The sequence below is a fragment of the Mastigoproctus giganteus genome, chromosome 6, assembly GCF_048544385.1.
Source record: "Mastigoproctus giganteus isolate SK-2022 chromosome 6, ASM4854438v1, whole genome shotgun sequence".
Classification (NCBI taxonomy): domain Eukaryota; kingdom Metazoa; phylum Arthropoda; class Arachnida; order Uropygi; family Thelyphonidae; genus Mastigoproctus; species Mastigoproctus giganteus.
This window is the reverse complement of record NC_143580.1, coordinates 204692939-204716272: the sequence shown is the minus strand read 5'-3', so window position 1 is coordinate 204716272 and position 23334 is coordinate 204692939. Positions and strand designations below refer to the sequence as shown.

The following is a 23334-nucleotide window of genomic DNA, read 5'->3' as shown; positions in this document are numbered from 1 at the left end:
CATAAATTGCCTATTTTTATGTATCTTATTATTGTTATTTTGTGTAGGATAATTGCTTAATAGAATTAAACATTTTTTAATTTTGTTATAGACGCAAATGATCTTTTCAGTTTTTATGGTCTAATTCTGTTCTTGATTAAATAAACAAGTTACAAAAAAACATTTACAAGTTTCATAATATAATAAAGAAAACTCTTTACCATAACTTTTTTGTTCCTAAAAGAGCCTTTTTTTTTTCTCTTAAGACATCAGATTTATCATTGCTTTCTGTTGCATTGATAATTAAAGGTGCAACGTATTCAACATTCCATCTTTCACAAATGGTCAATACATTTCTGTCAATCCACTGACAAAACCTCCGTCAGAACATGCAGTTTTTCTTTGTCATAGCTAAATTAGTTAAATTTATCATCATCAGTAAGTTTAAGGATTGTATTTTCTAATCTGACATCTTTCTTTGTGTGCAAATTCATTCAGTTTGATTAAGTTGTAGCTGAATGACTATATGCCCATTCCTTGAAGCTTTTTGATAGTCAAATTTTTCTTTTATGTTGTTTTTTTTTTTTTTTTCTTTTGTTAGTTGTCTTTTTTTTTTTTTTTTTTCTTTTCTTTTGTTAGTTGTGTGTCTTTTTTTTTTTTTTTTCCTTTTGTTAGTTGTTAGTCGGCTTCTGTGGCCATATTGCACCTCCCAAAGTTTTTGCATTTTAGTCTAATCCAAGCCCGAGGCGGGATTCGAACCCACGACCTTTGGGTTGCCAGACAGGCACTTTACCCACCTGGCTAGCCCCGTCAGCCTTTTATGTTCTCTTTTACCATCTTGTATAGATGGTAAAAGGCCACTTGAAAAATACAACCTCACACATCCGGTGAGTATGGTCTTGGCACACCCAGGGTCCTGAGCTGGATATCATAATTTTTCTCTTTCTTGGTGATTCACTTCTACTTCTGACTCTTATTTTCTCTCTCTCTCTCTCTCTCTCTCTCTCTCTCTCTCTCTCGGTAATTCAGAAATTTTCTTTATTTTGGCTGGTGCAGCATAAGCCTCAGGCTTCCTTGCACCATATGGCTAATAATAATATAATATATATGTCTGTTGCTCATTAATTACCACTCTGAAATTAGCAGCTCCTCCTCCTCTGTCTGTATACTTAGGAGGAAGTATATACAAATTTTGGAAATGATATGTGAGGTGAGCAGTAAAGTTTCCATACTGGTGCTGTTTGTTTGTTTGTTATTTGGTTTTTAGGAGCATTAGTAACTAAGGCCATATTGCTCTGGGATATGCGGTGGTCATTCCCTGACCTTTCCGCATCTTCGGTATTTGGTGGTGACGGGCTCGAACCCCGGTCTAATCAAGAAGCGTGTGCTACGCACTGCTGCTCCTTCCCACCTGGCTACGGAGGCGCCGGTGCTGTTGTGGTCACGCTCAATGAGTTTGAAAATAAAAAAAGGACTGGTATGAGGTAGTTCAAACTTCCTTCAACAGATGGTTGTGCAGAGATTGTCAATTGGGCTGGCAGATTGTAAGTACCAACCAATTTTGTTAGTAGCGTTAACATTCTGTGTCGTGATTTTTGCAATGGGACAAAGAATGAGCATAAAATTTATTTTACTTTAAATTGGGAAGATCTGCAAACAGAAACCTTATGAACTGTTGAAAACTGTTTATGGTGATGAAACGTTAATTTATACCAGTGTGTTTGAATGGTAAAAGCAGTTCAAAGACAGATGTCAGGATGTTTGCAATTACTCAAGTGGGCATCTGTCAACCTCTCGAAATCAGGATAGAGTTGCAAAAGTTCAGGAAATTGTGCCAAGAGATTTGTTCTTTGACACTCACTATGATTGTTGGTGAGTTGGATATGAATAAGGAGATGATTGTGCATTCTGAAGTTTTAGGGGAAAGGGAGGTCTGTGTAAAATTTGTCATGCAGCCCCACAGTTGAGCAGAAACAGTGAAGAGTATCATCATGCAAAGACTTCATCCAGTCTTGTCAAGACAATCCTAATTTCCTCTACTGTACTGTCACTGAAAATAAGTGTTGGGTGTTTTAGTGTGACCCAGAGACAAAGTGCCAAAGCATTCGGCAGACTTAACTCATCACAAAGGTCTATAAAGTTTCATTTAGAGAAGTCCAGGATCAAAACTATGCTGATCATGTTTTTCAACAAACAGGGTAGGCTTGACAAGGAATTTGTACCTGGAGGGTGTGAGAATCAATGCTGCACTATATTTACAAATGCTTCAAAGACTATTAAAGCTCATTTCACGGGTGAGCCACAATTTCAAGAGAAAGGCAACCGTTCCCTGTTTTGCACAACACTGTCCCCACACGTTCTGCACTTGTGAAAACATTTCTGATGAAACATGGCATTGCACAGATTAATCATCCACCTACTCTACCAGTCTAGTACCAGCAGACTTCTTGCTCTTTCCCAAGGTGAAAACAGCCCTCATGGGAAAGTGATTTCAGGATGTTGAGGACATAAAGAAAAACATTACTGCTGAATTGAACATTAATCTCTTTGGATGCCTTTGCTGATTCTTTTTAGAAACTTTTATAATGGTTTAATAAGTACATTCAATCAGGTGGTGATTACTTTGAATAAAAATGAAACCTTTTTTTTTTTTTTTTTTTTTTTAGCTCTTTCACGTTGTTTTCTTTTTATTGCACCACTCAGGAAACTTTATTGCCACACCTTGTATGGTGGCGCCTCAGTAGCCAGGTGGGCAGGAGCAGCAGTGCATAGCGCACATTTCTTGATTAAACTGGGGTTTGAGCCCCTAACCACCAAATACAGAGGATGCTGAAAGGTCAGGGAATGACCACCGCATATCCCCAGAGCAATATGGCCTTAGTTGCAGAGATAAGTGATTTATGTTTTTAGTGTTTTTCTTGACTTTTTCCTAATGAATTGTACTGTAATTCATTATAAAAAGTCAAGCATTAGTATACTGCAAGTATTGTTTTGAAAAACCAAAACTTTTGTCAGAAATAAAAAAAAAAAAAAAAAAAAAAAAAACCAGTGCTTGTTAGAATTTGGGGGGAGGGGCGGATGCCACTGCTGCCAGGTTAAGCATGTGAGTAAAACAAGGAATCCCATGATAGTTGAGTCATCCTAATATAGATATAATAGTATTAAGAAAATAAGTAAGAGTAATTCTAGTGAAAAGGAAGATAACATTAATTATGGATCAGGGACACTGCATAATCAAATGTAACCTACAGCCATAATCTATATATATTGGTATGAAGAAAGTGTGAAGAAGCTTTTATGTTTAATACTATTGAATCTATGGTATACGAGAGAAGTGAACTCGAATAAATTAATAAGAAATGTAGCGATATATGGTAGGAGGAAGTGACCAAGTACGATATGAAAAAGCGACAAATAGTTGGCAAAATAAGACTACATTGCAGTGTTTTTCACAATTTGTCTTCATCAGAGGTTATCCACTGAAATTATGAGAAAGGTGGCGATGTATGTTCTTGCTTTTGTTTCTGACATGCTCTGTATGTTATGGTGCACATGTGTTATAGAACACATGTTAAGAGCAAAATTTGAAATTTTGCACCAAGAATAAGGCCTAATAAATTTAAATGTACATAGGTGAGAAGAAGGGAACTTACCGTTACCTTGTAAGACTGAAAATGGCCAAAGATGGCGTCGTGCCTGTATATTTATGTATAGATTCACTAATGGTTCCTAGCGTTAGAAAACAGTGAGAAGGGAAAAAAACATTTGAATGGTATAGTGTCTGTAAGCTAGGTGGATGTACAAATCGAAACGATATATGTGATGATGAACGTTGTTAAATACATGGTACACAAACTGCAGAGGATAGTCGAGAGTTATAATAGCTTACAAAGTAGCAGTGAAAAGCAGCTAAACTTTAACATGAAAAATAGATTGGGTAAAGGAAGTTAGGACTGCAAAGATAGCAATGGGATTTGCAACCCTGAACTACCCGAGCCCATCTACTTACCTCTATTTCATTCATCTTTCTGCTTTACTTGTCCCTACTTATGTCCCGTGAGCTATTAGTTTTACAAATGCAATATGAGGGATGCTACCATCTGCCTTTACCCAATCTGTTTTTTGCCTTAAAGTTTAGCTGCTTTTCACTGCTACTTTGTAAACTACTATAGCTCTCAACTATCCTGGACAGTTTGTGCACCATGTATTTAATAGCATTCATCATCACATATGTTGTTTCAATTTGTACATCCAGCTAGCTTACAGACACTATACCATTAAAAAAAAAAATTTTTCTCTCTTTTCTTCTCTGTTTTCTAATGCTAGGAACTGCTAGCGAACCTATACATAAATATACAGGCACGATGCAATCTTGGGGCATTTTCAGTCTTACAAGGTAGCGGTAAGTTCCCTTCTTCTTGCCTATTCCTACATTTTGATATCATTACTTCAGTTTTTCAGTCCCCTTTATTTGTCCCCTTTATAAGGTCATCCATGATCTGTATGCCCTACTAATAATTATAATTACATTTATTGGCATAATTTATTAGGCCTTATTCATGCCCCAAAATTTCAAATTTCGTTCTTAACACGTTCAATAGTATATGCGCACCATAGCATACAGAGCATAACAGAAACAAGGACATCACCATCTTTCTCATAATTTTGGTGGATGACCTCTGAAATTCTGAAAAACACTGCAGTCTCATTTTACCAACTACATTAAACGCCTGCTATTCGCGGGGGTTACGTTCCTGAGAAATGCTGCGAATACCGAAAACGCGAATACTGATTTATGGTTCTCATAGTAATAAAGGGGTTCCGCTCAAAAGTATGAAATATATAAGAAAAATTAGTCTAAAATTTTGTCTATGTATGTATTATATGTACCTTCATAATATGACTATGTACATAGACAGTACATGGTGAAATACAAGCATATGGCATCGAAATGAAAATAAGAAACAATTTAATATTAAATGTAATATTTATTAGAAATTTCAAACAAATCTTTCAAACAAGCGCCTTTACTAGCTAAAAAACTTATCCCGCCAGTGCTATCACCAGTTTCGCTAAAGTGTTGATAAAGGAGTTTTGCCTTTTCACGAATGATGAGTGAACTTAACGGAATTTTATTTTGAGTTCGGTCTTCTATCCACAGATCTAAAGCTTTTTCCATTTTTTCTAATTTAACATCACGAGTTAGAGTAAATTTTTGAAGCAATTAGCACGTTTTCACGGACACTATGGCGGATTTTTTCTTCCGATTTCTTGATTTATTGTACCGTTGACTCATTGATTTTATAATGTTTTGCCACTGAGGAGACATTTTCACCATTAGAAATTTTATCTAATAACTCAATTTTATTTGCTAATGTCATCACCTTTGATTTTTTCACATTTCCGTTGTTATTCATAGCCATATTTTTGTATGGGTTAGAAAGAACTTCTCCACAAAAATGTTACTTTCTTCCATTGACACACTTGAAAAAGTCTGCTTTACACTGCAAAATGGTAGATTTATCACTTTTGTAAGCATATCAATTTATAAGCATATAAATTAAAAGCAAATGACGAAACCTTCCATGACAAGCGCATAACACATACTGAACAAGGATTAGCGAGAAACATCCACGCTCGCGATTTTGTCAACCCTCTCCACCCACCCACTGAAATATAATTTTCAAAAAATTATAATTTTAGATAATTTTAAAAGATAATTTTAGCCACGCCCATGTTTTTTTATGGCGGAAAATGTTCACAGTGCTTTAAAATTCATATTTAGGTTTCATTTTATATTAAATCAGCGACCGCGAATATGCAAAACCGCGAATACAGATACCGCGAATAGCGGGGGTTTACTGTATAACATATCGTACTTGGTCACTTCATCCTACCATATATCACTACATTTCTTATCCATTTCTTCGAGTTTGCTTCTCGTGTGTACCGTAGATTCACTAGGTGACTATTGAATATATATATAATTTTTATAATGCCAAATTTTCTTGTAGCATACATTGTGATATAGTGCGCCATCCTTGATGAAACTGAATTATTTGGAATGTTTGGTAACAGTTGTGATTGGAATCAAATTCTGAATGGTTCTATCTGTTTCATCATGATTATCAGAGTTAGTGTAAGATTGAAAAAAGAATGAGTTTTATATAGATCAAAATAAGAACAAATTAATATATAAAAGTGTTATAGTGCGAGGTTGCAGAAATCTTTTTATTTTGCAGGACTCTGACTATACGGGGCCGACACATGTTCAGCAAAGCTTTTCACCTGTGAAAAGCCCAATAAACCAGGAACTGCAAATTGATTTTATTGTTTTATGGTAGTGACCTCCAGAAATGTGCTCCTCTGCTCAAGCTATCATGCCTCATGAAATTTTTTTTTAACAGAAAAATGTGAGTCGGCCTACAATATCATGTAGGTGTCTCCGTAGCCAGGTGGGAAGAAGCAGCAGCAGTGCGTAGCACACGCTTCTTGATTAGACCGGGGTTCGAGCCCGTAACCACCAAATACAGACGATGCGGAAAGGTCAGGGAATGATCACCGCATATCCTGGAGCAATATGGCCTTAGTTGCTAATGCTCCTAAAAACCAACCAACCAAACAACAACAATATCATGTGTTATCTTGTGAATATAGCGAATGACAACAGTGTGTCTCCAACCAATACAACTAAAGTAAATGGGAAATATAGCTCTCACATATTTGACGTTTGACATTTTTTAAGCTTGGTAAACTTGTATGCATTGCCGTGCAGGTTGCTATGTTCAGCTTGATGCCGAGTTTTGCATTCATTTGGTGTTACTTGCATTTTTCCCTAAAATACCAGTCGTGTTGGAGCAAATTTGCATTTGCAAAAATGCACATTATAGCAGTATTTGACTGTACTATAATTTACTCATTTAGTAAAATACTGACTTGTATAGTGAAAAGTACCAATTGAATAACTGTTATTCAACTTTACTAAAATTGCAAAGTTGAAATAATAAATCAAGTTCGATATAATTAACAGTGATTCTGTTGGTGCAATTAACCTCTCACACAAGATATTATCTCTCTGTTCTTCAGAACACAGTTACTTTCATTTTACAATTTTACTTTTGGTTTACTTTGTAAATGCATATTTTTAATCAATGTTTTTAACTTTTCTTAATTCTGGACAAACTTAGGATTAATAAACTCCTAACCTATGGATGTTTAATTAATTTCTTATATATATTAAACCTAATGCTTACAGCCAGTGAGCATCCATGTTTCGTTTCTACTATTATACTTCCTCTGATAGTTTTATTATCCCTTCTGACTTTTTTAACATTTTGTTGATTAATTGACATTATTTATGTGATTTATACAGAGTGCACTTACTATAACATGTGATCCCTCTCCTCTCATTAAGTCAATCCTCTTTGTAATTTAATCATTGAAATTTTAGAACATATAATCTTTAAAATTCTAAAATCCACCTTAATTCAATTATATATACAAATGCATTAAATGCATATAATGCAGCTTTATTTGTTCTGTTTGGCAACCTTTCAGTACATTAATAGGCTATGTTCAATTTCCACTTTCATAATATGGGCATATTACCAGAAAATATCAGTCAATTGAATAACATACATATAGAACAGCAAAAAAATGGCAATGAAATGCATTTCAGATTTTTTGTGGTTTTCTCACAATCTTTCAAAAGCTGAATATGATCAGCTTTTGTTAAAATTTTATTAAAAGATGCTGTTTTTTGGTACTAAGAGTTTGATATTGGTACCAAGGATCCATCAAACTGTACACTTGTACAAAGTTATGCCAATCTTCATAAGGATACAGACTATGGCCACTCGACTGACACCTGCATTATACAATTGTAAGGTCTCCTTTTTAGCCACAATAGTAACCTTTGTCCCTGGTTTTGTTGAGGTTTAGAAATGATACTGCATGATATATGTAATACCAGGCAACTAACTTGTAACTTGAAATTCACTTAATACATCATTGCTGTGAGTAATACTGAGAATCGCTGTAGTGTGATACAGAATTGATAATAGCAGTTACTTCTGGCCTATTTTGCCATTCTGAGAATTTAAAAAAAAAAAAAAAAAAAAGTAGTTTATTGGAAACATTTTTATTCAAATGGAGGAAATTTTTTTATTTTTATAAATCAGTAATTAGTACAATAGATAGATACATGGCAATAGAAAGCTATGCTTAATATCACTCTATCAGTAGTTGGTATATGTGATGTCTGTGTTAAATGATTAGTGAAAATAGACCATCTCTCTAAGTTTAAAAGCTGTTCAGTTACTGTACAGAACGGAAATTACTATTCATGGTTTTGCTTTATTATTATTCTTTTGAATGTTGAAAGAAGAAAATAAGTATCTCTTTTGTACTTTATATCAGGTGGTCACAGTTACTATATTTTAAATCATCATGCTAATGGTGGATACTCAACAGTTTACCTGGCTGACAAAGGAGATGAATTAGTAGTTTTCAAAGTTTCTGAAGACCATAAATGGGAATTGTATATTTGTTGTGAATTACATGAAAGGCTGAAACAAAGTAATAATTTGGATGTGGTAAGTACTTTATTTTTATTGTTTTGGTTAGCTATTAACTTTAATTTTTGAACGTTTTAAGTTACCATCTGTATTTGGATCTTGGTGGTTGTCTTCCCCCCCACCCAATATTCTGGAAATGTGACTATCTATCAGAATTTGATTCAAATATTATGATTAGTTTTTCTGAATTTCTCAATTTCAGTGTTGTTTTGTGTATACAGAAAGAAATTACTGTACATGTGCAGAAACTATTTTGTGATAACCAGGAAAAAGTACCATTATACGATTGATGAAATAACATGGTGAAAAATGGATATAAATGTTTGTGAGCTGTATTCTGTCTAACATAATGAAAATCTAAATCAGTTTCTTTACACTGCCAAATATTAGCTTACCTATATGCCAGTCATTATGCTTATCATTCATTTGCATCAGCAGATTAATTTCAGGTTAAAGAAAAAAGAAGAGCTCTCCCATGAATATAAAAATATTTTGGTTTGTATCTGTGAGTAAATGCTCCCTAGAAATTAGTATTAGTGGTAAATGATGCAAGGAAGCATCATTTACACCAAGCTTATACAACATTAAACAAAAAATAAATAAAGAAGAAAAATCCTATCGACCTCAGTCTGTTCAACTCTCCTAATAATTCATATACTCCTTTTTTATTGTCCCTTATTATCCCCCCTTAAATATTTATTCAAACTGCTTACTTCCACAATACCAGATGGAGGTTTGTTCCAAAATTCAATTACCTTCTGGCAGAAAGCAAATTTTTGCACTTCTATCTTGCAACTATACCTTTCAGTTTAAATTTTACTCCCTATGTGTGTGTGTCATCTAAGAATAAGGATGCCATCAGCATTTATTTTATTTGATCCTTTAAACACTTTAATCAGGTTTCCTTATAGGTGCTCAGTTTCCAAGCATTTCGATTTTCGAAAATGAAGTCTTTCTTGCTAAGAGTATCCTTTTTCGTTTTTAAAATTCAACAAATCTGTATCCTTCCTAATATGATACTTCGGTATCAGTATACAGTACTCAAGGTGTAGCTTAACTATTGCCTTATACAATAGACTAATCATCACCTCCTTTTCCCTTCTGGAAAAACTCCTGTTTTCATGTCAGGCTGTACAATTGCCCATCAGGGGCCTTTTGTTCTCCCCCACCTTACTATAATTATAAGGTTTTTTTTTTTTTTTTTTTTTTTTTGAAATCCATGTGAAAGGCAGTACTTTAAAATCTTTCCTGATGGTATGGCAAGTTAGGTCAACTTGTAATTTTACAGTCCTTGAACCAAGTAATTTATTTAACCATTTTCAGGTGAGAACACTCACTCTGTTTGCTGAAAGGCTTCAAAAATGAGCCAGATGGACAGAGGATTATCTAAATAAAAGCTCATTTACCGAGAAGATAAAGCTTGGTTCTTAGTTAAAAGCTCGGCAATCTTATCCTTTGATTAGGATGTCTGTATTGATAAAAAAAAAATGCTCTTTTAGAAAATTTCTTAAGAAAATTGAGAATTAGCACTAATGTCTTTTTTCTCACTTCTCCATATTCATCATAAACTAATGAATCTGCAGGTGTTGTTTAACAGGTTCATTCCAACCTGCTTGCTGAAAAGTTGTTCCAGATCTTACTGGCTTTTTATTAGCTGGCAGGTGGTCTCTATTAGAAAATGGTTTTTTTTTACGAAAACTACAAATTTGCTCAATTAAAGCATACCTGCCATTTTTCTGACCATCTCTGAAGTCTATCTAGGTCATTCTGAAGAAGCTCTGCTTGGTGGCAATCATTAACTACTCTACCAATCTTTACATCATCTGCAAATTTAGACATCATGCCCTCTATCCCTTAATTGATGTCTTTTATGAAAATCAAAAACAACAATGGTCCTAATACTGATCCTTGGGGAACCCCACTTCTTACATCAACCCAAGCTACGGAATAACCATTTATCACAACCCTCTGCCTCCTGCCCTGAAGCCACCCTGCTATTCATATAAGGATTTTCCTTGTGATTCCAGCCTGTTCCAGCTTATAAAGTAACCGCTCATGTGGGACTGAGTAAAATGCTTTGCTGAAATGCAATTAAACATCGAAATTATCCCCTAAGTCCAGCTCTTGAGTGAACCTGTCAAAATAGCTAACCAGATTAGTTGCCAAGAATACCCTTTTTTTACACACACACACACACACACACACACACACACACACACACACACACACACACACACACACACACACACACACACACTCTTCACTTTCTCCAAAAGTTTGTCCAGTTCCTTGAATTTATTTAAGCTGTCAACTTCCACAACGACAGATGGAAGTTTGTTCCATCAATCAACTACTTGTTGGCTGAAGGCAAACTTCCACACATCTGTTCTGCAACCATCCTACCTCAAATTGAATTTATGCCCTCCTTATGTGGAGTCTGATCAAGAGGAAGAATCCCATCAGCATTGAGCTTGCTCAAACCATTCAAAGCCTTATACACCTTAATCAGATCACCTTGCATGTGCCTAGTCTCCAGACACAATTTGCAGAACTTAAGCCTTCCTTGGTAAAAACACCCCTTTGTTCCCTTCACGAATCTTGTTGCCCTTCTCTTTACTTGTTTCAGCAGCTCTGCATTGAGTAATATCACACACACATTCAGAATGCAGTGGATAAAGTTCTATTGAATGTAATTATTATTTCAGCCAACCGGGCTAGCTGGGTGGGTATAGTGCCTGCCTGGCAACCCAAAGGTCGCAAGTTCGATTCCCGCCTGGGGCTTGGATCAAAGTACTGCAAAAACCTTGGGATGTGCATTATGGCCACAGAAGCCTATGTGCCAACAACTACCAAAATAAAACTATTATTTCAGAAGAAAGCCTGTTGTTTAATTGTGGGGAATAAGTTCATTAATCCAAACTCATCATATCATTCATGAGGACTTTCTCAAGAAATTAGATCAAAACTTTGTGTGCAACCTGAGAACCACTCTAGTTGCTCCCATAGAATTGACCAGATCTTGCTCTTACTCCATTAAGGCCTGTGAATCCATAAAATTGCGAATGATAGTCCTACTTAGAAGCTTTAGATTTGAAGGAAACTTTAGGAATATCAAATCACTCCAGGATTACCAAATCGCTACAGGATTATCAAATAATTCTATCTAGGAGGAGATTTTCTTGACTAAATATAGTTTATCAAGATGTAGTAGGTGAACACATTCTTAGACAAAAGAACTGATGTTGCAGTTATTGCAACTTTCTTTTCATTTTAAAATGTATTTTATTTTTTATTTTATTTTTTTTTTTTTTCAGTCTGTGTAATCATCCTCCTTTGCCTTTGAATTTCTTTATAATGGAATTAAATTAGAATTAAATCCCAGCAAGTCCGTCCAGATCACCTTTTCAAACAAAAAAAAAATAAAAGTAACATCCTAGTCTTTCTAGATGGCGTCCCTCTCAACTTAGACATGCATCACACAGATTTAGGAGTCACCTAGGATGAACAACTGACCATCTTGTGGCACTTCATAAACACCAATAAAAGAACCCTTGTAGTCCTCTGTACAGCAAAGGAAGAACTTGGTGTTTACAATCCAAACTTCATAACCCAATATATCCAAAGGTGTGTCTTCCCAGTTGCACTCTACACATCTGTTGTTTGCTCTTCTGCATCACCTACTAGCTCAAGAGCTTCTTTAGCATATAGAATACTGGATCCTAAGGTGACTAAAGGGTACACTCTGAAAACCTTTCACAATCTCAAGAAGCATCCTATACACCACTTTTAACTGGATCCCTAGAAAGTAATCATAATCAGGACCAACATCATCACCTTGGCAAAACTAAACTGCTTACATCCAGAATAGATCCACCTTTCGGAAATGATATCTCTTCCTCATAGAAAAGGGTAGTACACAGAACTGAAATGATGCTACACTCCAACTGTTTGGTTTGGTTTGGTTTGTTTGGGTTTTTTTTTTTTTTTTTTTTTAGGAGCATTAGCAACTAAGGCCATATTGCTCCGGGATATGCGGTGGTCATTCCCTGACCTTTCTGCATCCTCCGTATTTGGTGGTGACGGGCTTGAACCCCGGTCTAATCAAGAAGCATGTGCTACGCACTGCTGCTCCTTCCCACCTAGCTACGGAGGCACCACTCCAACTGTAACCATCTCAGAAGCCTGCAATGTAGTACCAACAAGATCTTCAGAACTGCCATTTTTAAATAAACCTAATGGCTAATGAGCTCCAGCTGGTGGAGAACCTCTAGGCAACTTTTATTCCACAGCCCTAAAAATCTTCTTTTTTATATCTATTATATATATTGTACTATGTTATTTTTTTATTTTTTGTATTATTTTGTACTGTACTTATTTATTGCATACAGTTCACTCTGCTGTGTACTTATTTTATCAACCCCACTAACATAAAATTTGCCATACCAGAGTGAATATGTACATTTCAAATAGAGTAAAATAAATAAAGGGAAAGGATTTTGTTTTCACAGCAGTGATTATAATGGGCTCAATAATCTTTAAAACTCTTCAGTGGAAACAACTGATGCACTTTTAGGATTAACATAATATGTACATGTGAATGTTTTTCTAAATAACGAAAGAATATTAATAAATATTTTATAAAGAGCTTTTCTGAACTTTTTCCTATCTTAAAGAAATCTTGGAATTAACAGCACTGTAAATCTTAGAAATATTCTTATCAGGTGAACTATTCAATTTTTCATTTTTGAAATGAAAAGCAATTTATTTCAAATTATTATTTTTTTTTTGTGTGAACCCCAAACACGAGAGGTATTAGAACCTATAGTACTTAGTACTGTGCTTGGGTTGGAGGTTGAGAAGACGAAAGAAGATATTTTGTTGACATTGGACTTGAACCTCTGTAGATTGTAATTTTCAGGAAATACTTATGAAGGAAGGCTGTTCCAGAAAACAGCAGTTGAATGAATAAATGAGGAAGATGAAAATTTGGTTCTGTGGGTTTGAAGTTGGACAGTAAATGGATGTTGGCTGGTGGCAGCACGTGTTCAGACTGTTTTGAAAGAGAGAGTGGAAATTATAGAAGCCAATTCAGAAGAACAGTGCCCATGGAAGTATCTGTAGAAGAGGCATTCAGCAAAAACAGTATATCTATGAGAACGAGAGTGAAGAGACTCTGTTAGAGATGAATCATTAATTAACCTAACTGCCCTCTTCTGAATGGAATCAAGAAGCCTGAGAGAGATTTTGGGGGCACCACCCCAGATGTGGGAACAATATTCCATGGCGGGGGGATTTGCGATTTATACAGAGTGAACAGCTGTTTGGAAGAAAAGTAACGCCGAAAGCGAAAGAGAAAACCAAGTTTTTTAGATGGAGAGGAAGCAATATTTGTAATGTGCTTGTGCCAAGAGAGATTAGAAGTCAGGGTAATCCCCAAAACAGATATATCATTTTGCCTAGAAATCGGAGTGTACTAAAGATAAGCATAGCAGCAGAAGAATCCTTTTTGCGAGATATAAGACAAGACTGAGTTTTAGAAGGGTGGAAATCAACTAAGTTGTCTTTGCCCCACTGGAGAATTACCTGAAGATCGACATTTAAGGAATTGATAGCAGATATTCGAGAAGTTGAAGCTGATTGAGCAGGGCATTTCTTAAAATGGAAAGTGGAATGCAATGTGCTATCATCGGCAAAACTATGGATAGGATTTCCAGTCAATGGAAGAAGGTCATTAATATACAAGAGGAAAAGAGTGGGTGAAAGAACTGAACCTTGGGGGACACCGGCATTAGTGGAGAAGTTAGAAGACAGAGAGCCATCTACCATCACCCTCAGTGAGCGATCAGAGAAAAAACTGGATAACCAATTACTAAAAACAGTTGGCAAACCATAAGATGGAAGCTTGTTTAGAAGACCTTTATGCCAAACACGATCAAAAGCCTTTGAGATGTCAAGAGCAACTACTTGTGTTTCACCGAACCTTTCCATTTAATTAGTCCATAAATGGGTAACATTAGCCAGAATATCACCAGTGGATCGTCACTGACGGAATCCATATTGGCGATCGTTGATCACACGGAAGGTTTCTAGGTAGTTTAAGAGTTTGCGGTTAATTGATTCCTCCATTACTTTAGAAAGAGTAGAAGTAATTGCAATGGGAGGGATTTGTCACCCTTTTTAGGAACTGGCTGGATATGAGCAAATTTCCAAGCAGAAGGAAAAACACCTTTGAAATAAGAAAGTGAAAAAAGGCGGCAAGGAATAGGAGTAAGTTCAGGAACAAAGGTTTTGAGAACAAGTGGAGAAATACCATCAGGACCTGGAGCTTTCTTAGCATCAAGATTCATCAAAATCCTTCTGACATCCTTTTGACGGAAGACCACAGGAGGCATTGAATGGGGAGCGTGTTGGGAATGGTGGGAGGTGTTTTACCAAGATCATTAATACATGAGCTGGAAGAAAAATGGGATGCTAGCAGGTCAGCTTTATCCTTGGCTGAAGTGACAACAGAACCATCTGGTTTGAACAGAAGTGGGAGCAGAGATGGGCAAACGTTGCGGCCAATAGCTTTGGCAAGAGACCAGAATGCTCGGCTACCATTAAGGCAAGAAGCAAGTTTTCAAACTCTAGTTTGGTGTAGGCAGAAAATGAAACTGAAGAATTAGAAACAAGCCAATTACGATATGCAACATTCTTCTCTTGAACAGCCTTAGCACATTTATTGCAAAACCAAGGTTTAGATAAAGGACGAGATTTTAAAGTGGAGTGTGGGATAAAGGATTCCATTCCTGCAAGAATAATTTCACTGTTACGATCTGAGCAAACGTTGACATCAGAACTTTTGAAACAGTAATCTGACCAAGGAAAAGAAGAAAAGTCTCGCAGGTCATCCCATTTTGCATTCTTGTAATGCCAAACAACACAAGGTTGGGAATAGCCATGAGATAAAAGTTCCGTTGGAGAAGAGACAATCACCAACTTGAGATCTGAGGTGCCTAAAGGACCTCTCACTTCGACCGTGTACTTAGAAGGGTTGTTTGTGAGAAAAAGATCAAGCGTATTGGCTGTATGATTAGGATTGTCCGGTATTCTTGTAGGTAAATGAACAATCTGTGCCAGGTCATTAGTAATTGCAAAAGCCTCAGCATCTCGACCTGCTTGGTCAGTGTGACTAGAAAACGGAAGCCAGCTGGAGTTGTGAACATTAAAATCACCAAGGAAAATTACCGCACTGTTAGGAAAGTTGGACTGGAGAAAGTCAAGTTGCAAAGAGAGGAAGTCAAAGAGCTCCAAGTGATTAGTGGAGTTCGGAGAACGGTAGAGACAACAGATGAATTTGACACAATGAGGTAGAGAGATTTTAAGCCAGAGAAGATCAAAGATAGGAGATTCCAAATTGCCAAGTCTCTGACAGGGAATATCAGAAAGGACATATGCACAAGTACCACCTTTTGGCGAAAGGAATCATACAACAAATAATTTGGTCATCCGAGATGAGCAGTAGTTGAATCAACCGATAACTGAGATTCTGTCAGAAAAAGTACATGGGGTTTGGCAGACTGCAAATGGAAATGGACATCGTTGAGATTAGAATTGAGACCACGTATATTTGTGAAATGAATTAGGAAGTGCTTGGGAGGTTTAGATCTTTTCACAGATAAGCTTGCTCTATTAGTTTGACAATTCATGGTGTATTCAATAGTAAGAAAAAGTGGGTGGGACATGCTGTATGAAGTAATGAAATTTTTGGATATGGCGTACACGTGGTAAGAATAATACACAGATCACTGTGTATTATGATCTGTGCCAGGTCATTAGTAATTGCAAAAGCCTCAGCATCTCGACCTGCTTGGTCAGTGTGACTAGAAAACGGAAGCCAGCTGGAGTTGTGAACATTAAAATCACCAAGGAAAATTACCGCACTGTTAGGAAAGTTGGACTGGAGAAAGTCAAGTTGCAAAGAGAGGAAGTCAAAGAGCTCCAAGTGATTAGTGGAGTTCGGAGAACGGTAGAGACAACAGATGAATTTGACACAATGAGGTAGAGAGATTTTAAGCCAGAGAAGATCAAAGATAGGAGATTCCAAATTGCCAAGTCTCTGACAGGGAATATCAGAAAGGACATATGCACAAGTACCACCTTTGTGGCGAAAGGAATCATACAACAAATAATTTGGTCATCCGAGATGAGCAGTAGTTGAATCAACCGATAACTGAGATTCTGTCAGAAAAAGTACATGGGGTTTGGCAGACTGCAAATGGAAATGGACATCGTTGAGATTAGAATTGAGACCACGTATATTTGTGAAATGAATTAGGAAGTGCTTGGGAGGTTTAGATCTTTTCACAGATAAGCTTGCTCTATTAGTTTGACAATTCATGGTGTATTCAATAGTAAGAAAAAGTGGGTGGGACATGCTGTATGAAGTAATGAAATTTTTGGATATGGCGTACACGTGGTAAGAATAATACACAGATCCTTGACATAACGTGGCCTCGACAATGCTCCCCACATACACACTACTCGGACTCCCTCCAGTCACTATCTGCAGAGTAGAGGTAGCAAGATTATACACTAGCTGATCCGGAAGCCTCCTAGAGAATTACCAATAGGTTTGTTCCGGTGTACTAACTAGCGGTCGGCCTGTGAACATCGTTTTAGAGCTGTACCCTCAAATTGTAAGGAATATTGGATCTCGCCACGATGTTCATAATAACCTCAAAAGTCATCAATCGTACTGCATGATGGAAGAGATAGGGAAGGGTTGACCGGAACTTAGCTCTAGAGACTAAACATGGGTTCCACCACTTCAAGCCTCCAATAAGCAAAGTGGTGGTATTTCACCGTTTGATGAGAATCATCTACCACCTAGTACTGCCTGGTAACATAGAGGGGTGTTCCTCCATGTGGTGTGGGCGCCACACCTTGACCCCTGCTTACGTTGGTTCACACCTGGGTGGTCACCCACCATATACTTGTGCATGGAGGTTATACCCAGGATTACTAACAGTCCCACCATCGTGAAGGTGCAAGCAGAGGATTTGGCTGTCACAGACCATCCAGACTTCGCCGAAATTGGGTCCACTTGACTTGAGTGTCACCCGAATATCAGTTCCATCAGCGTTTTAGACTTGCAGGTAGCAAGTACAGCTTGTCTGGCATATCTGAGAGAATGTCTGTGACAACCTCAAGGACCCAATTTATATTTTTAACACAGAAGCACATCCCTGCTTTATATTAACATATAAAGCAGGTATGTGCTACTTCCAGCCTGCAAACATGCATAGTCTGGCCACACAGTCATTTTCAAAATATATTTTTTATTATATATAGTTTTGAATTAACGGAATTTCTGAAGTAAATTTAGAAAATACTGTGCACATTGCTATGACAAATATCGATTCACTGATCTCATTAAATATTATAAAAATAAAATATTGCAATTTTTGTAATTTTATCTTGAATTTCTATTTTGTTTTTCTTGTTAATAAAATGTGTGTATGTATAAATATTACAATAAATAACATAAAACTGTTTATGACAATTTTTTCATTATACACCATTTTAATCCTTAAAATTGTGGAAAGCTAAAAAAAATTTGCCCCACGTGTATCTCACAGACATTTTATTGGTCCACCATTTATAAAGGTGGTGATGGAAAATATGACATTATAGTAATTCTCATTTTAAATCCAGTAATAAGCTTTATTAGGTGCATTATATTCATTAAATAATATTTTTCAGAAAAATAGTGTGATGAAAGTTGATTTTGCGGTAACCTACTCGAATTGCAGTATACTCATCAGTGAATTTTGCCAGAATGGAACTCTTGTGGTAAGAATGGAGCATTTTGTATTTTCCTCAGAACTAATGTATACAGTCAGTCCTCGTATAACATGTGTTTACATTACACGAATTCGATCATACACGATTTATAAATAGGGGAACGATATCTTCTATAACACGAACCAAATTTGCTTATGCACGATTCGCCTTTGTGTTTACAAGAAATGGCAGTCGAACGCGGAATCACCCCAACCGAACGTAACACGATAGGAATGAAGAAGATTCTGAAAATGTATTTGTGTTTTATATCAGTATATCAGTGAAGGGGAAACACATTTCACCATAAAAACGTAAAAACCAACACAATTCCAGCTATCGATATAATCGCAAATGCAATTAGATGGAGTTTACTACCAGTTTACAACAGATTCCACTAGCAGAAATGCAACTGGAAATTGTTTTTATTGTGTTATGGTAGTAACCCCCAGAAATGTGCTTTAGTAAAATGTGGGGTGTTAAATAATAGTGTATCTCGGCCTTTACAGTGTTGTTTATTCAGTTGCTATACGCACGCAGGTTTGTTTATGTGTATCAAGCGTGCCTCCTCGTTTTGTAATTGCACTTTATTCCCTAAAAATTAGTAAAATACTTTAAAGGTGTGAAAAGGAAGAGTCCTGGCGAAGACACTGCAGATTCAGAGAGAGAAAAAAAAAAAAAAAAGCAATATCAATAAACAGAGGCGGACTAGGTCAAAAATTCTTACCCGGGAAAATTTATAGTGTCCTCATACTACGGTTTATGGCCAAAATCACACCGGCTTCCGGCCCACCAGGATTTCCCGGGTAAGGCTTATGGCCAGACCGCCTCTGTCGATAGAGAAAAAAATATGAAATTGCAAAACACTTTGAGCAAAATGAAAGACCATGTGATATTGCACGTGATACAGACCTAAATGAGGCAATGCCGAGAATTACAAAGAATGTGGAGAAAATAAAAACAACTTTCATAGCGGGAACAACTCAAAGTGTAATTAAAATCCATTAGATTAAGACACAAAGAATTGGAAGAGATGGAACGGCTGTCATCTGTTTGGATAGAAAATCAAACAAAAAACAAGTTTGCTTACGTAGAAGCAAAAGCATTAGCAATATTTTATTACGACTTATGTATTATAATTTATACTTATGTATTATAAAATACGTAAGTATTTTATTACGACTATTTTATTTAATATAATAAATTTTTTACGAATAAAATACGTATTTTATTCGTAAAAAATAATTTTTTAGTATTAAAAAATACTAAAAATACTTTATTATAATATATTATATTTTTTATTACGTATTTTAATCGTTATAAAATATGTAAGTATTTTATAACATTTAAAATTACCCGATTATTTATTGTTTGGTAATGTTTTGGTTCCAAATGTGTGTTCAATCTTGGGTGGTCGGCACCTAACCCCACTTTTCCCATAGGGCCTGTTGTTTATATTGCACGATTTTGCATTGCACGAGGATTTCTAGGAACACAACTATCGTGCTATACGAGGACAGGCTGTATTTAGTTAATATTATTTTTGGTAAATTCTCTCTGTAACTAAAGGGATTGGTAAGGGATTTGTTTGTAGAGGTGTCAGGACTGGGACATGATATTGCCAACGAGATGTGCTCAACGTAAAGAGTGTGAGGATATTAGTTATCAACTCAGCATTGTTATGGGCTTTTATGAGAGCTTGAAGAATAGGGGTCCCCCAAATTTAAATCCTTCAAAGGATTTAAATTTTGGTGACCCATCAAGCTCTCAGCTGCCTACATCAATGCCAAAGCTTGCACTTGATCATCAGGCAACCCCCAAAGTGGTATGCACTGGTCCCAAGGATCAAGTTGTTGTGACTCCATTGTCAGGGAAACAGGAAATATATTTATTTTACAAAAAAGGATAGGTGGAATAAGATCAGGGTATGTCTGCGAGGGACAAAAGTTCATGTTTTTGTAGATCAGTTATCTTTTATGGCCACAAAAGGTGATATTGTTGTACATGTTCGCACTAATGACAATAAGAGTAGGATATGTGAGAATTTACTTGATGAGTACAGGCCAAGGTTGAAAAAAAAGTCACGAGTTAGGGATAAATTTGAAAGTGTCTGCACTTCTGCCCAGACAATGATAGGAGAGAGTATATGATGAGAGCCTTGTCAATCAATTTGGCCTTGGAGAGATTATGCTGGGTTCATAGGGTAGAATTTTTCTTAGCATCATCTGTGCTTGTTAACAGGCGAGACTGCTTCTACAGGGATGGGATACACTTGAATAGAAAGGGTGCAAGAATATTTGTTAATGCTATGAAGGCAGTGCTAGGTGGGTTGGAAAACTGATAGCTTGGAGCAGGGGGGACACACGGACTAATAGACCAACAATAGCCACAGGGAGAGGCAAAAGTGATTCTTGCATTGCTTCTATTGGAATAGGCAGCAGCCTGGAAAGAAAGGTGCAAGGAATTTCAAGGACTGCTGGGAGTCTTCATGGAATAAGTAAATAAATGGGATGTGCATTTTTAGAATAACTAAGAACAGATGCTTGTATACTTACATGTACACATGCATCTGTTCTGATCATCATGAACGGAAGAGTAAGAACCGATGCATATACACCAATGAAAGAGCATAGTAAATAAATTTGATGAATTTGAAGTGCTGGTCAAGACATCAAATGCGGACATTGTTTGGATATCAGAGACGTGTGTCACACAGACATAAAGAATGCAGAATTTGAATATGGGGAGTACATTGTGTACAGAAAGTGTGCACATCTTCACTTAAGCAAAAATAGATAGTTAATCAAGTTCCAATCCAAGCAACCCTTGTCTAAAAAAACAAACAGATCATGCACATGGAAATTAATGAAGGCCATTACATATGTATATGTATCATATGGACTAGGATCACTAATAAAAGCAGTTCAACAAGCTACAGGCAGGAAATGCTCAGGTTGACACAAAAATGACATCAACTTGAACATGGAAATATATTGGTGGTACTCAGAAGAGTGGTATGTAGATCCTGTCAATCCTCATCAAATGCTATCAACCAGGAGTTTAAGGAGGCCACAGCAATCAAGTACAAAGACAGTATATATGTAGCTGCATGGCATCAGATTTTGCTGAGCTGCAGCAAGCAATGAACACTGTTGACTTGCCTGTTGCGCAACCTATCATAATTGGTCCCGGTTCAGAAAGCTGTGTTTGTGGGGTTACTAATTATAGTAAAAGTTTTTTTTACCTGATGTCCTTATTTGGAACTGATAGGTGCTAGACCCAAACAGAGCAATCATATTTATATCCCTTTTCCCCATACATAAAAGAAAGAACTAGAACAAAGTGGTCTTGCAGTTTTTTACAGTATTCTGCATTAATTGTGTCATCAAAGAAGACTGATTCAGCTGTTCCATTTGGTGAAATTGCACACCATGCTGTGCATTTTTCAGGATGCTAAAGCAGTCTCCATGAATGCATGGGGATTCTTGCTGCCCCATATATGCATTTTCTGTTTATTCACATAATCACCAAAGCAGAAGTGTGCTTTGTCAGTGAATTATATAACTGTTATATTGTTTTCCAGATATTGGCAAAATGATTTGCATAAGGTAAATCACCTTTTATTTGTCAATGTCAGTTATATTGTTGCATCTACGCTTAAAATATTTTAACAGATTTAAGTCTTGTTGAACAGTGCTTAAAGTGGATGTTTTTTTAAATCCATCTGTTGAAACAGTCTTTTCAGATTTTCTTGATCTATGAATAATTGCTTCTTGTACATGTGTAATATTTTCAAGCATTCTCATGGACTTCTATTTGCCAAGAGTGCTCTTCTATTATCTGTCACAGAAACCAGACTATTCTAAATTCTCCACTAGCCATGAAATTGTTGATCATTTGATATTTTCTGCAAATAAATCTCACTTTAAACTCATGCTGCACTATAATAAAACTTTCAGTTTAATCAAACCTGCTAGGGTACATTACTAACATAGAGTGGGAAAAAAACCAAAACATTTTTTAATGACATCAAAATCACTTATGCCAGCTCAACATATCAAAAAATATAGAAATTCAAAACTGCTATTTCTTGTGATCCTGTATATGTTAAATTAATTATCATTACTATAAATGATTAAATAATTCCACATCATTTGAATTTCTTTTATTATTTCATCAATGTTATAGTACAAATTTTAGCTTTCTTAGAGGCAGTGACCTTGATAGCTTCTAAGAAAGCTAAATGAGGTTGTTTTTACTGTTAGTTAAAGTAACTGTTGTTGTTAAAGTTGCTATTTGCAAATAAACTGCCAAAATATTTTGCTTACCTTAAGTGATTATTGTCTGAATATATCATACATACAGCTGGTGTTTTTTCTGTTTAGCAGGAGAAAAATTTTCTATCTGGCTAGAAAACACCCTGGAAGATTTTCTGTGAATGCACAGAGAGAAATCAGTAAAAGCAACACTTTGGTGTCAATATTTAGGGTGCACCATAGTACAAAAACTGCCACTCATTTACAAAAATTTCAGTGCAAGAATTTGCTAACTAGATTTCTCTTTTGCACGTGGGATAACTTATTTTGGATGTGATTAGCATTAGTATTAGTAGAGGAATATGACGCAAGAAAGCAAGCATATACAGCATCAGCAAAGTAAAAAAATTCCCATTTCACACAACCATTCATTCTAAAAGTTTGCGCAGTTCTTCCTTGAATTTATATAAGCTAAGAGCTTCCACAACAAGAGATGTAGGTTTATTCCAGCAATCAACAACTCGCTGGCTAAAGACAAATTTCTGAACATCTATTCTACAAATTCTACAACTGTCCTTCCTCAATTTCAGGTTTATAATTTGAGCAGGAGGAAGAATTCCATCAGCATCGAGCCTTCTCAACCCACAAGACCTTAAATACCTCAATCTGATCAGTTATTGCAGAATTTAAGCCTTTCTTGG

General features: G+C 36.1%; 1 protein-coding gene across 1 annotated transcript in view; it reads left to right on the top strand.

The window, feature by feature from the left end:
* Positions 1 to 23334, top strand: part of LOC150084896 (mitotic checkpoint serine/threonine-protein kinase BUB1 beta-like) — a 202759-nt gene that overhangs the window by 143339 nt on the left and 36086 nt on the right. Inside the window, exons 14-15 of the mRNA XM_090376385.1 lie at positions 8398 to 8573; positions 18300 to 18389. Of these exons, the coding sequence (XP_090232511.1) occupies positions 8398 to 8573; positions 18300 to 18389 (266 nt within the window). The remainder of the gene's footprint in view (positions 1 to 8397; positions 8574 to 18299; positions 18390 to 23334) is intronic.